The following is a 14850-nucleotide window of genomic DNA, read 5'->3' on the forward strand; positions in this document are numbered from 1 at the left end:
AAAGGTAGAACCTAAATTATCCTAATTATTCAAGTCTGTACCCGATTCATGGGTAACCCAGTTCCTTTCCAAACAGCGACATATACTTAACATAGACACATGGTTATAGCCTTCTACAGGCTGGCAAGTTGCCCCCATCGGTATCTTGGGTCAACTATAGCCAGTTTGGATTTGGTTTTTTTGGCCAAAATACAGTTCCTTTTGGTTTCCACGGTGAAGAACTACTCAGTTCCTCCTATAGTGTAACACTGTTACTAAGCTTGAATTCCTCTGCTTTGACAAAATCGTTCTTCACTATAACTCTACCAAAAAAATACAAACCAAGCTTGTAATGCGTAGTTTCAAAGCACTTGGTGTTTTAGAATGGTGACAAAAATTACTACTGAAGAGGGTTGAAAAATATGTCTCCATAAATATTTGAAATCACTGCAAACAGCATACTATTCAACAGCATTAGGCTGCATAGAGCAACTTAAGTCTGGACATATTGACTGACAGTCCCCTCCAAATAGTCTCTTCTAAATCGGCAGCTCACATTGCAAACTTATGAAACATATGCGGCAGGAGAGTTAAGACTGAGCTATAAGGCAGAGCAAAGGAATAACTGGAACACTGCAAATACAATGATATTTATAAATACAGATAAATCAAGAACTTGTACAACACCCCTAAGCATATCATGGTCTTCAGCATGATACATAGAATCATAGAATTGTTGAGGTAGGAAGGGACCTTTAAGATCATCAAGTCCAACCTTTAACCTACCCTGACAAGAGCCACTTCTAAACCATGTCCCTAAGTGCCCCATCTACCCTTTTTTTAAACACCTCCAGGGATGGTGAATCCACCACCTCCCTGGGCAGCCTATTCCAATGTTTAATAACCCTTTCAGTGAAAAAATGTTTCCTAATATCCAATCTAAACCTCCTCTGATGTAACTTGAACCCGTTTCCCCTCGTCCTATCACTTGTCACCAGGGAGAAGAGGTCAGCCCCCATCTCTCTACAACCTCCTTTCAGGTAGTTGTAGAGGGTGATAAGGTCTCCCCTCAGCCTCCTCTTCTCCAAGCTAAACAACCCCAGCTCCCTCAGTGGTTCTTCATAAGGTTTGTCCTCCAGACCCCTCACCAGCTTTGTAGCCCTTCTCTGGACACGCTCCAACACCTCAATGTCCCTCTTGTAGCGAGGGGCCCAAAACTGAACGCAGTGCTCGACATACATCTTAGTCTACAGTAAGTCTTATGAACAGAAAAGTTTCCTAAATGCTATGAAACAGAGAGTCTCCTTTCCATATTTTAGACTTTTCACTGAACAGCTAAACAAAACACCTTTTTTTTTCTTAAAGAGCATCTTTTCAAAATATAGTCTAAGTACATCTGAGAGCAATAAGAGGAAATCCATTGAAAAGTATGAAACATCTCCCTAGAGTATAGTGCAGTAAAATTCCTTTACGCTTCCAAACAAGGTAAGACATGGCTTGAAAATCCTTCCAAAAAAACCCTGCTTTTCGCCATTCTCATACCTTGTATGAACTCTGTGCTCAGCTAGTAGAGATGGGCATTATCTTTCTTGCTAATCCACTCCATAAAGCAAGCATTCAACCTTGGGGGTGCGGGTTACAAAGAAATAAACAGCTTTAAACAGTTACCCTCACTCTGATAAAGATCACAGGTGGCGCTATTGATATAGCCAAGTGAAGCCAAATAAGAATAGAATACCACATTCAGATTTTTTGTAACGCTTAAGCAAGTTAAAAACAGCAGAAATTGGAAGTGAATGGAAAAGATATTGACTTTCTATGGTAATTGTGTTTGCACTTCCTTTTGACTTTTTATGATGAAGTAGCCATAGAATGTTGTTTTTCTTTTCCTGAAGAGAAAGGAAATCACATAACCTTATCAAAAAATGCAGCCAGCTAAAACCCTTCCCTTCCATTCATTTAAATCCCTTTTATAAAATATAAATGTAATTATGCAAACCATTATGAAGTCACTAATCATTACTGTAATTGAGATATACATACAACATACTTAGGGTGTCGGACTTGATGATCATTATGGGTCCCTTCCAAGTTGAGCTATTCTATGATAGATACACATACACACAAAACCAACACACACACAGTGTTACTGTATCAAACTACAGCCATAAAAGATAATTTAAAAACAGTTCTTTTGTGGAAGGCCCAACACTGAATTTCATCGTCTAGTATAACCATTTCAGGAGTTTCAATCCAGGACACGAATCCTCTATTGCTGGTCAGGGTTAGTAACACCAAATTTGACTACAGTTTTCCTGGAGTCTCAACTACTATTAATCACTGTCCAACTAATTAGTCTTCTCAACAATCAGAGAAATACCTATTGAGTCAAAAGAAAGGAAAGGCTCAGTGTGGCAGGGAAATGCAGATCCTGAGGAGTCACACAGCCACTGAGAAGGCCGGGCAATAAACTTTAACAAAAATCTCTTTATGCCCGTTGAAAAGCAAGGATTCGGCTTCTCTTAACAGGGCACACATTTAAAGAAAATGAACGCTTTTTTCACTTTAGTGCAAGCAGAAGAGAAGGGAGAAGACAGTACAGTAGGATCTAATGGAATCAAACTGAGATATATTCACAGAAGAGACTCTGTAAACCATGCTGTAGTCTACATAATAAACTAGCTTTGTTTTTTCCCCCAGCTGCTTCAGGATCTAACTAGTCACCCCAGCTGAGGCCGCGGGGTTTTGGAAGGCCTACACAAGTGCCAACATCTGCTTCTATTCCCATCAACGTCAAATTTGTCAGAACATGAAACTGCACCAGAAAAACAATCCCTGTCATAGAAAAATAAACTCTACTTCCATGGATATCCCCTGAAGTACCAAGTGTAGCAGATCTATTACATATCCAATTCCTATTCCAAAGTAAAATTTATTTCCCAAAAATATATATACACATTTATATTTTTATTTATATATACACCTATATATATATATTTTTAATACATCTATATTTATTATATATATATTTACCTACTCTTGTATGTAGCCTATTTCCCTGCAGTGTACCTGCATCCTAAAGTTCTTCATGTTTTCGTTTGCCTTTACTGGCCAAACAGTCAGTGGAAAGCACAATCATAAAAACTAAGCCTTACACCAAGTTACGCCAGCCACTTTATGGCAACTATTTACTATTAAATACTTATTAATTTCTCAGCAACTTCTATCCACAGTTTTACTGGTGTCTTTACCACTGCTATGTTGAAAGTTCGGGTGAGTACCCTGATATATACAGTAAATGAAACCTTACCTGAAAACATTACATGAATTTAAAAAAAAAGAAACTTATTTTTTAAAACATTCATTAAAAAGTCAAATATATTCCCCAGCATAAAATCATGGGCCAATCAGAATCTTGGAAAAGTTTATGTAGTTTTACTCTAGCTAGCTAATTGTGCTTATAGAGCAAAATAGGAAATTTTCAATATGTTTACACAGAGCACAGTAAATATACACGCTTTCTCATTTGCTGTAAAAAATGAAGTAGATAAGGTACCTGTTGATAAAGTCACAAATTTTTCTTAAAACACCTTTACCATGAACACTCAAAGTAATATTAATTGAGCTACACAGTTGGATAACACTTAATTATTTTAGACGGATTGAATATTCACCAATTGTTGTTTTCTCTCCCCTCCAGAAAGTACATTTTGGTAAAAAAAAAAAAAAAAAAAAAAAAAAAAAAGATTCTCCTCCTCTATCCTTGCAAGTACAACTTCTCTTTTGTTGGAAAACAAAGACTTCACCATAGGAAGATGATATGATCCCCAGAGAGATCACCCAGCAGCAGAAAAATCCCAATTGCTAATTTAGCCAGTATCAATAGTTTGTAACAGAAAAAAAAAAATGAAAAAAACCAAACAAAATCCACCTCCATCTCTAGATACAGTTTTCAAAGAACAAAAACTCTGGTATTGCAATGACACTCCAAATGTTATAATGAAATGTCTGAAGGAGAAGTTTAAGCCTTTCTTCATAATTTCCTGTGCATGCCTCCTCCCTCCGACATTGCTGGGACTACTGGTGGACTTCAGTTTATCCACCTCACGTATGTTTACATACCTCACTCAAATGGGCCCAAAATTGTTATTGCTCACTATTACTCATGTCTCAACATACTGTGCTACTATAGTTTATTAGTGGCAGATTCAGGAGATCCAAAAGAATAATATTGACACAACCAGACCTTTCCACTCAGATTTGGTCTGTGATGAGTGCAGATTAAAAGCAATATACTGTATTTACACAGCATAAAGCCAAAAAGAAGAGGTGAATGAAGTCACATGGGAATGACTACTTGGCTACATCTATCTAATAAAATAATTAATATATTAAACCTTCTGCTTTGTACTTAATAACCTTGTATAAACCTGTATTTAAAACCTTGTCTAAACTTTTGGCAGAATACACAAACCAAGCTGCTTCTCACTACACTGACGGTCAGTGGAGGATGAAGAATCACAGAGGAGTAGGGGAACACAAATACTGTAAATAACCAACCAGAAATTTGTCCTCAGTGAGAAGCTCTTTAATTCCAGTATAATCTGAAGAATCTAAATAAATCTAACATGTAATGAACATATTTCCAGTGTAGGAGCAAAGCAAAGCTTCCAGTAGAAGCAAAGCACTTCCCATGTTGACACACAGCAGCAAAGTCACTTCCTCCTTATAATCTCTTCATTCTCCAGGCAGCCACAAGCTGGCTACCAGGCAAAGCCCCATCTCCCCAGCATGACTGCATCAGCCACAGCAGTCTCCTCCTCCCACTAGTCTCATAAATCAGGCTCAGGCTTCGCTTCCACCCCTGTCTGTATTACATACTGCCCATTGTGACAGTGTAATTTTGCCTCAGCCGAAGGGGTCGCGCACATTACCAATTCACTTCACAAGATCTCATGAAGCACTCAGGAAAATGAGTTAGGTGCGGTGTGATGTAGGTTATGCTTCCACACAAATCCCACTTACGTTCTGCCCCTTTCCCACAAAAGAATAATCAACTGAAGAAAATTAATTTTTTTCTGTTCCTTAATTTAATTGCCTCCTCAATGGGGCATATACACAAAACAGCAACTGCAGTCCAAATGGGTCCTCTCTTGCCCGCCACTGCTACAACAAGGGCTAATGTACTTTTCCATACACATCATAAAAGATTACATTCTGTAACCCCACAGAAGAAATAGGCTCTAACCTTGAAACAACAGGGTTATTTTTTCATTTATCTAAGCGAATACTCTGTTCCTATTAACTGCAGTGCAGGTACTCTGTGCAAACTGTTAGGAAGACTATAAATGGCTTCAGCTTCTCAATCATAAAGGAAACATGGTTTCCACCACAATGAGCTCCACTGACAGTGTTGAGGTGACCCAGAAGCCTAACTTTTACCTTTTATTGGAACTTCAACCCCTTGGGCTGCTTCTACTTTAAGAAGACATCCTGGAAAATAGGATAGGGTTTGGACAGAGAAATAGTCAGTGCTGGGATGTCATTTCAGACTAGGTCTAGTCTAGTCCTGGGAACTGCCCACGCATTAGGATGTGTGCAGTACTGTGTCCAGCTCTGAAGCCCTCAGCACAAGAAGGACATGGACCTCTTGGAGTGGGTCCAGAGGAGGGACACGAGGATGATCAGAGGGCTGGAGCACCTCTCCTGTGAGGACAGGCTGAGAGAGTTGGGGTTGTTCAGCCTGGAGAAGAGAAGGCTCCGGGGAGACCTTATAGCAGCCTCCCAGTACCTGAAGGGGGTCTACAAGAAAGCTGGGGAGGGGCTGTTTGCAAGGGCACATAGTGATAGGACAAGGGGCAATGGTTTTAAACTAGAGCAGGGTAGGTTTAGATTAGACATGAGGAAGAAGTTCTTTACAGTAAAGGTGGTGAGACACCAGAAAAGGTTGCCCAGAGAGGTGGTGGAGGCCCCATCCCTGGAGACATTCAAGGCCAGGCTTGATGAGGCTCTGAGCAATCTGATCTAGCTAAAGATGTCCCTGCTTACTGCAGGGGATTTGGACTAGATGACCTTTAGAGTCCCTTCCAACCCAACACATTCTATGATTCTATGTGCTCCTACAGAAAACCTTTCGGTTCACTTCCATCCAAAAGCAACCCAGCCTGTGTGCCCCAAGACCACCTCATGATGTGAAACAAAGTAAGCTGGGATAGTGTTTGTATGTTAGAAGAGCTGGTCCTGGGACTGATAATGGTTTTAAGAAAAAGAAAGGAAACCATAAGCCTAGGACACCTAAATGAGGGGATCTACCCTCCAGATCAAGGAGTAACAATAGGAATGAGTACATAATGCTTTTGATGGCTTATATAAAATATATGTGATGGTCTCCAGGCTGGCCTTAGTCAGTGGCCCTCATAAATCCACCACCACAGCTGCTCTCAACAGCAGTCCAAGGAAGTAGGCCAAAGAAAAGCTCCGAAGTTGTTCCCTCAAACCAAGGCCGAGGCACAGCTAAAATGCATGACATTTCCCCGTGAAGGATTCACATCTCTGACCTGTCACTTGAATCTTGTTCACAGCTGTTAATGAATATGAAATACTTGACGTAGAACCAGGTATTTAACTCCAGCCCACCTCCCTTTCTCTATATGATTTATTTAGAGCACCTTGACCCAAATGCCAAAAGACTTATTACCGAACTCAATATTTGGATGCAACTTGAAATACGTACAGTCTGCTCCTTAGAAGGAGCTGAGCACTTACTGCTTTAACACCAATATCCATTATGCCTTAAAATGTAGAGTCCAAAGCTAAAGATGTTACAAATTCTTTAAATTTGCTGAAATGACCTAAGACTTTGACGTACACCAAATTTGGGGCTTAAGATAAAATATTGAAGAACATGCCTTTAGGACAGATTTTTTTTAGAATTGGTAAAATCTGACTGTTAAATGGAAGTAAGTAAAACAGTTGCACAGCTACTTTCTCACAACATACATGTTAAACTTTTTTTTTTTATTTTCAAAAAATAGAAGACACGTTGGACCATTTACTATTTTTCATGGTTCTGTTGAGGATAAACATATGAAGAAAATAAGCTACTCTGTAGATCTTATTTCACTCCAGTGTCTGTGCTTTTATTCGCCCTGTCACAGCCAAGTTGAGAATTTCCTCTTTCATGATAATAAGCAGAAAGTTCACAGATCTGAAGGCAGCAAAGCAGGAAGTTTGCAGTTTGAAGGATTTCCCCTCTTTGGTGGGACGGGGAGGAGAGAAAAATATGAGGGGGCTACTGTGAAGTCTTTTGCAAACTTAAGCAGCTGATTTGGACGTACTTATCTCAACAGGCTCCAAAAAGTGATCCTATGCGCAAACGAAACACTGCCCACATCTGTTCTGTAATAATTTGTCACGCTGGCTTTTTGAGAGAGTGAGAACTCCTGCCTTTGTGATTAGGGTGTTACCTGGCACAACTAAACTTATCAACAGTCGGATGCAGAAGGAAGCTAGAACTGCTGCAACACCACTCTCACCAGAACACGCTGCCTCCTCCCAGCTGACCCCTGTATCACAAGGCAGGAGGTGAATGCCACATGTGGCTTTAATGCCAAGCAGCTGCTGCGCACCAGCGCGCACACACGCACCGTGTCCCCCCCGCCACCGCTGCGCTTCACGGGCGATCTCAAGCCACGGAACAGCGGGCGCCCTGCCACGAACGCCAGCCCCCACACCCGCGGCACCCCCGAACCCAAACGCATCCCACACATACCCCCCTCACCCTCCGTGCCCGGAGGAGCGAGATCACCAGTGCCGGCTCTCCGAGGAGGGCGGTAAACACACGACTCCTCCCCAGCCATTTCAAAACCTGTTACTTCTCCCTCCCTTACGAGCAGAAGCGGCCGCCCCGCACGGCTCGGGCCGGCAAACCCCCTGCCGGCGGGGCCAGCCTCCCCCGCCCCGGCTCGGCTCGGCTCGGCGCCCCCTCCGCTCACCGACACCAGGAACTCCAGAGTGCCCACGTAGTCCCGCTCGGTCTTGAGCAGCTCGTTGAGCACGCAGACGCGCAGGCGAAGCTGCTTCTCCAAGTCCTTCCCGCTTTCCCCCTTGCCTTCCCCTTTGCTTTCCTCTGTCATGGTGCGGCCAAGCAGGAGCGGTGCTGCCAGCCCGCCGCCTTTCCCCGCCGGAGCGCCCCGGCGCTGCGCTGCGGACAAGGACAACAAAAGACCCCGCTGAAGTTACATAGCGGGGCCGGGCTCCGGCCGGTCCCCAGCTTCTCAGCCCCCTTCTCACCCAGCTCCAGCCGCGGCCCGAGGTCCGGAGGCGAGGAGCCAGCCCAGTGCCGTCCTCCTTTTCCCGTCAGGAAGGGGACACAGCCTGGAGGAAGCGAGCGGTCACTGGTTCCCAGCTCGCCCTGTTAGCTGAGAGGTTGGAAAGCCTCCACAGCAGCAGCACAGACTTGGACATTAATCAAAAGCTTTGTATCCATGTGACTCCAAACCCTCCCCCCCCCCCCCCCCCCCCCCCCCGCTCCCCTTCGCTAAATCTCAGGAAAAAGGAAAGGAAACAACTTCAGGGAAGATTGCGTGCCAGCAGCTGCCTGTTTCACACACAAGCTGCGAGCTGCAGTTTGAGGCTAATTGGAGATCTCCAACAACACAGCACAAGAATTATAAAAATGTCCCGGCAAGCTGGCTGGCCAGGGAATCAGCAGTTGGTTTTGTTTTGGTTTAATCATCAGCGAAAGAGCCATGTCAACTTCCCCTTCCACACCTTCCCCCCAGACGTGTATTACAACCTATATCACAACTGAGGTGTATTACAAATACGGGCTTTGGTATTCTTCTGAACAAACACGCACAGCTAAGCACGTGCATCTGCTAAGCAGGTACAAACAGTATATTCTACAATAGATACAGAAAAGTTCCTCCAAGATAGGGTTTTTTAAAGTTTTTTGTTTGTTTGTTTATTGAAAAAAAAGTGATATAAAATCCTCAGGTTATATAGTTTTCCTGTCTGCATTGGAAGTTCAGATTTGCAGGATACGTTACAAGAGTAAAAAAAAGACTTCAGTAACCTTTTCAAACAGTCAGCAAAAAGCATATAGCTACTCAGTACAAGAGAAACAGATTTCTTGAAAACTTAAATATGTCATGTGAATTTTGAGACTACTGTTGAAAGCTGAAGATTTCTCTGGCTACCTCTTCGATCTGTGACTGGAAAGAAAATCTAAGTCTTCAACTTCAAGATTCCATATCAAAGTAACATTCTCAACCTGCAACATCCTAAAAGGAAGGGATAAAATGGAAACCAGGGTGTAAAACTCTTCTACAGCCGCAGTACAAGCTGAGGCAGCAAGAGTGGTCCTTACTGGGAGAGAATAAGCAAAGGCATTCGTGTTCAGATAACTGGACATCATCTAGCTGTCTGCCTCAGACATCTATTGGGAAATAGAGAATACAGTTCCCACGAGATGTTTCTCAAAGAGCTGAAGTAAAAAAGCCTGTTTCCCTGAATGCGTCCTACTTCCCTGCCTTCCCGCCCTTCCCAAGCATACACAGCTCCTTCAGTCCAGCAGTTGTTGGGACTGGGTCTGCTGCCTGTATCCTGCTCAGCCATTTACGCTCATGCAGACTAGCCTGCAAGCTTGCCTACAAACCTCGAAGTGTAGCTCTTCCCTCAGTGGGACACTGGTTTGGGACACCCATTCCAAAAACAGACAGAGATTTTTCACAAATTCTGAACTTCATGTTTTTAAGGACCTCACAGCTACAAACCTTTTCAACCTCTTGGGTGGGTTTCACCAGTGAGGCAAAGAATCAAAGTCCCAAAGCTCTGTAGCACCTGCCGTGATCCTGTGGAAGAGATGAAGTGCTTCCTACTTGCTTGTACTATCACTGAGGAAGCTGATGCTATAGTGGGGAAAAAAAAAAAAAAGGAAAAAAAAAGTGATAACCAGAAAACGGGTCTGAGACCACTGGAGCAGAGAGACCATGGAGGACTGGAGACCATGTTATTGCTTTCCCACTCCTAAACATATGCAGGTGCCTTTCTCAGGCAGTCATAGCCAGATGCCTCAAACTAGTTAACCTTCCTGTCAGCAAGCACCTTCTCTTTCCTTTGGGACTATAGAAATAAGGGACCACTACACTTTCTGATTTTGGACATTCCCCTTTGTTCTTGGCTTCAGCCGTGTGCCATCAGTTTTCACAACCCACCTTCACAGACCAAGGTCTAAAAGAGGCAGGAGCAGCAACTTGCTGTCTTTTTTTCCCTCATCATGTACAGCAATAAGAATCCCTTCCCTTCAAAGGTTTGTCATCTCATCACCGGGAGACCTTAAAGCCCAAGCGATCCTTGTCCCGGTTTACACTCCTGTTGTCCTCACACAACTGATTCTTGCTCCTTCGTTCATTCAGGCAGGCAGCTCCGGCTATTTGGGCCAGCAAAAGCACAACTGACAACACTGAAGAGATTTTTATGACTCACATGTGCAATGAGAGGAAAAGTAGTTCTAAGTACCAGACACAATCTATGGAAAACATACGTGCATACAAGCTTAGCCAATTTTCCTGACAACCTGCTTGAAGTACTAAAGACAAGGGCAAATTACTCTTTTCCCCCTCGCTTCAGGAAAAAGCTGAATTGCTCCACCTGTAGTTTTCACTAGAACAAAATTAGGAGAAAAAAGAATAAACCAAAAGAAAGGTAGAGAATACACACAAGATGAAAAAATTCAGCCCAAGCAAAATGTTTTAAGCAAATAAAGAGCAGATTTTACACTGCGATGTATCAGGAGACCTGACTAGTAAATAGCGCTACCTGTCTTAAATACAAAAACAAGTTATGTAAAACAGTATATTGATTATGCTAGCATGTGAGAGACAGCAATTCTTGCTCCCTACGGAGAAAGCCACAGGTTTGGAGAAGCTGCAACAATCCGATTGTTCCCATGGGATTCTATAACTTCGGAATGCAATAAGAACTATTTCAGTCCAAGGGTACTTAAGGCCCAAATTTGAACTCTATTTAAAGAGTCCTGTTGAAAAAATATGGCACCACACAGCTTTTGGTCTTTCACAAAAATCACATAATTGGGGATGGATGGGACCTCTCAACATCATCTATTCCACCCCACCTGCTCAAGCAAGTTCACCTACAGCAGGCTGCCCAGGACAAGAGGACAGGTTGCAGGTCCAGCCAGGTTTTGAGTATCTCCACAGATGGAGACTCCACAGCCTCTCTGGGAAACCTGTGCTAATGTTTGACCAGTGTTCTACAGCTAAAAAAAAAAAAAAAAAAGTTTTCTCTTGTGTTCAAATGGAATTTCATGGTTTTTTAATGTGTGCTCCTTGCCTTTTATCCGGTCAGCAGGCGCTACTGAGAAGAGTCTGGCTCCCTCTTCTTCATTCCCTCCTGTCAAGCATTTAGAAACATTGATAAGATTGCGTATGAACCTTCTCCTCTCCAGGCCGAAGAGTTCCAGCTCTCTCAGTCTCTCCTCGTATGGAAGATCCTCCATTGCCTTAATCATCTTCACGGTCCTATCTGATGACCTGAAACAATTTTCCAGATATTAAAACCCCTATCCATGACAGATGGTAGTAATTAAGTTCAACGATCTGCCATGACACTTGTGTATTCTGGGAAAACCACATGGATATGTTTCTGTGTTTCCACTGAACGATGGGTGTCAGTGCAAAACAGCTCCAGTATCACATGTGAATCAAAATCAAATGTTCTGCAGGGCATATTATCTTGTATCACAGAACTGTAAAGGACTCTTCAGTTCAGCTGGGAATTTAAAATTGTCTTCTTTTCAGAGAAAGCTGAAATATCTTTCTGAAGCTGGATCAATAGATGGGATAGCTTACTTCGCAGGCTTCTCACCAACGCTGAAGACTTTTCTCTCTCCAATGTTAGTTTTCCTGAAGTACGAAAAACAGGAACAGACTAACACAATCCAGTAATTTCTACTCCCCTTGCAGAAAACACTACCGGGGGGCCCTTTTCTCAGGCAATACTAATAATGCAGCAGTTTCTCCCACTCTAGCCAGCCTAAACCATCCATGCAATGCAGATATGGCTGTCAAAGCTAAAACTACCCATTTGCCTGTAGCAATCTTCAATACCAGAATTTAAAAAGAAAACATGTAAGAATTCTTAAGAGACCCATCTGATTTGATAACATTGATTTTGATATCAACACTTTACCTGAATAAAACCACTTTGTTTACAGGTGGCTCTAATACCATACTGAGCAATGAAAAGGTTAATATGTATGAGACTAACTGTAAACTGGTATGAAGCGTTGGAGGGTGAGTAAATCGAGGAGTTGACTTTTGACACATTGCTGTCTGCTCGTTCACCACCGAGTTTACACCAAACACACTTTGCAGCCACAGGTTTTAAAGAGAAGTCATTATTTGTGTAGAATGGACCAAAGTGATCAGTTCTGTAATCTTCCCTTATGGCATTTTTGAAGGAAGATGAAGGTGCTTTAACCATAAAGACATTTCAATGGCCCCAAGCACCGTAAGTTTGTGGAGGCAACATAACATAATCATGAACATAATGCTTACAGGGAGCTCATATAATCAAAAGATTTCTGCAGGTATTCTGAATACCAGCTGGTCCCCCCCAAAAAACCAAACATTTTTTCTCCAAACTGCTAAAATATTACTTTCCAAGTATGAGTGCACTGGACTTCAACACACAGTTTTTACACAAGCCTCTAATAATGGTGCATATCCATCTGCAAGGCTTTCAACCATTTTATTCCCTCCAGCACAAGAGACACAGCAAACATCCGTAGCAAACAAAATCTTAACGTTCAGCTTTACTTAGCACGTAAAGAACTACTGTATGATCCAAATCTGATTTATCCAAAAATAAATCTAAAAGGATATATATAGATTATAACTCTTAAGAAAAGGGGCGATTTATAATTCACTTGAAGGAGTGTATTTGACTTCCCCTACAGGAATCAATTGTACCTTTAAGAAATCCTGCAGCAAGAAGCCACCTAAGTCTTCTAATGGCAAGTGATCACTACAAATGGTTTTTCTTCAGAAGGCTCTGTAGCATGAGCCAGCATACCTCCAGAACCTCAAGACAGGAACAGAGTTAGTTCACATACCTTTTGAATTTAAATTGGTGTTAAAAGAACATGAACTAACACAAATGCATGGCAAGATCTCTTCAAGAAACTCTAATTAGTTCAGGAAGAAATTGACCTTACATGGAGCCAGCATGACAAAGTAAAAATGATCTCCACTAGGTTCAACACCAGTTTAGTGTATCTTGATGAAAGCTTTTTAAACTAAAACCTCACCTTATGTAATAGCTAATCAGAAGGACAGAATGGACAGCTGTGGACAGTTACTCCAATTTCAAGAGGACATCTGATTACAGCTTCTTCACAGGAGACATTTAGCAGCCTTTTTAAAAGCTGATAGGAAACTGAAACAAAATTAATTATCAACCATGCAAGCTGAAATAAGCTGAATACAATTTACACAAGTAATCTCAAAAAAACCCTCCCATATGTTAGTGAGAAATAAAACAAATTAACTTCAGAGTATACAAGGTCTTTCATGTTGCTAGCCAGATTTATATCACTCTGGATTCTCCATGGGAGCGAAACCATAACTGATCAATTAAAACACCTTTTTTGATCTGCTTATGGGAGCTCTGGAGAGCAACCAAACAGACTGAGGAGCAGGGCTTTATGTGGAAACAGTGACGGAAAAATAACTCAACCACTTCTTTGGCTTTTGGATAACAGACAGTAAAACAAAATTTGATATGAGGGAAAGCGTAATGAATTACCATTTGGTTTACTTCACAGTAAAGAGAAAAAACAATCTTCTAATAAGAATCTAATTATGAGCTTTCAGGAGAAATGTTAGCTGTGATAGTGAGTTCTTCAAAGACAAGAGCGTGTTTGTTTGTTTATAGTTAATCAGAGGACAGTAACTCATCAATACGTTTCCAGCACTAGCGGCTGAACTGTTACATAAACACGCCCAACTATTCTGCAGTATTTAGCAGGTGGAAAGAACATCAGATTCATCAGCTGGTACAAGCTATAGGACAGACACATCTGTATCTGGCTTTCACAGGCATCCTTTATACCTTGGCGAGCGCAGGATGGGCGGACCCACTTGAAGGCACTTTTTCACTTAGCTTGAAATACCTTTGATACAAGAGGTAATTTTATCACATCTAAGTAAGGAACTTTTGTCCTTCAAAGTGCAAAGACTCACTTCTGTTATTCAGAGGTTAGTACATTAAATGTTTCGTTGAACAAAATCTTTGTTTTGCTGTTCAAAAAGCTGATTTTTTTTTAATTTTAATATTCTTACTGTTGTACAATGACTTATAAGAGTTTTTTTCATCTTTTTTTGAAGGGTAAAATTGATGAGCAATCTGTCTAATCATTGCATGTGCAGTGTAAGGTACTGTCAATATTTGCTGAAAATCTTAAATTGATCTTAAATTAAGCAAGGCTACTAATTAGGTTAAAAAATTTTTTATCTTGCTTTAATTGCTGTATGAAGTGATATAGGAGCCTCAAATACCAATCAATTGAAAGCCCAAAGCAAACAAACAAAAGAAAAAACCCACCTCAGCTCCTACTTTGTCAGAAATTATTTTTTATGCTCTCAAATGTGTGTTTGAGAGAGAGGGAGGGGAGCAGGCAAGGAGAGGTAACATAAAGCAGATGTCCAGAAGCAAGCTATACATACGTGTAAGCAGAACACAAGTCACACTGGTAATACCAGCACAAAATGAACAGCATTTGACTGGTCTCAAGATTTCCATTTTGTTTGAAGGAACCACTACTTGCACTGTATCTCTTTGTCTCTG

At 41.7% G+C, this 14850-nt stretch overlaps 1 protein-coding gene across 1 annotated transcript in view; it reads right to left on the reverse strand.

The window, feature by feature from the left end:
- The window catches only part of PREX2 (phosphatidylinositol-3,4,5-trisphosphate dependent Rac exchange factor 2), a 186678-nt gene extending 178419 nt beyond the window's left edge, over nt 1–8259 (reverse strand). The window contains exon 1 of the mRNA XM_054192997.1: nt 7974–8259. Within this exon, the coding sequence (XP_054048972.1) occupies nt 7974–8114 (141 nt within the window). The 5' untranslated portion in view covers nt 8115–8259. The remainder of the gene's footprint in view (nt 1–7973) is intronic.
- Between the last annotated feature and the right edge of the window lie 6591 nt (nt 8260–14850).

This window comes from Rissa tridactyla, chromosome 2 (assembly GCF_028500815.1).
Source record: "Rissa tridactyla isolate bRisTri1 chromosome 2, bRisTri1.patW.cur.20221130, whole genome shotgun sequence".
In the NCBI taxonomy this organism is placed as follows: domain Eukaryota; kingdom Metazoa; phylum Chordata; class Aves; order Charadriiformes; family Laridae; genus Rissa; species Rissa tridactyla.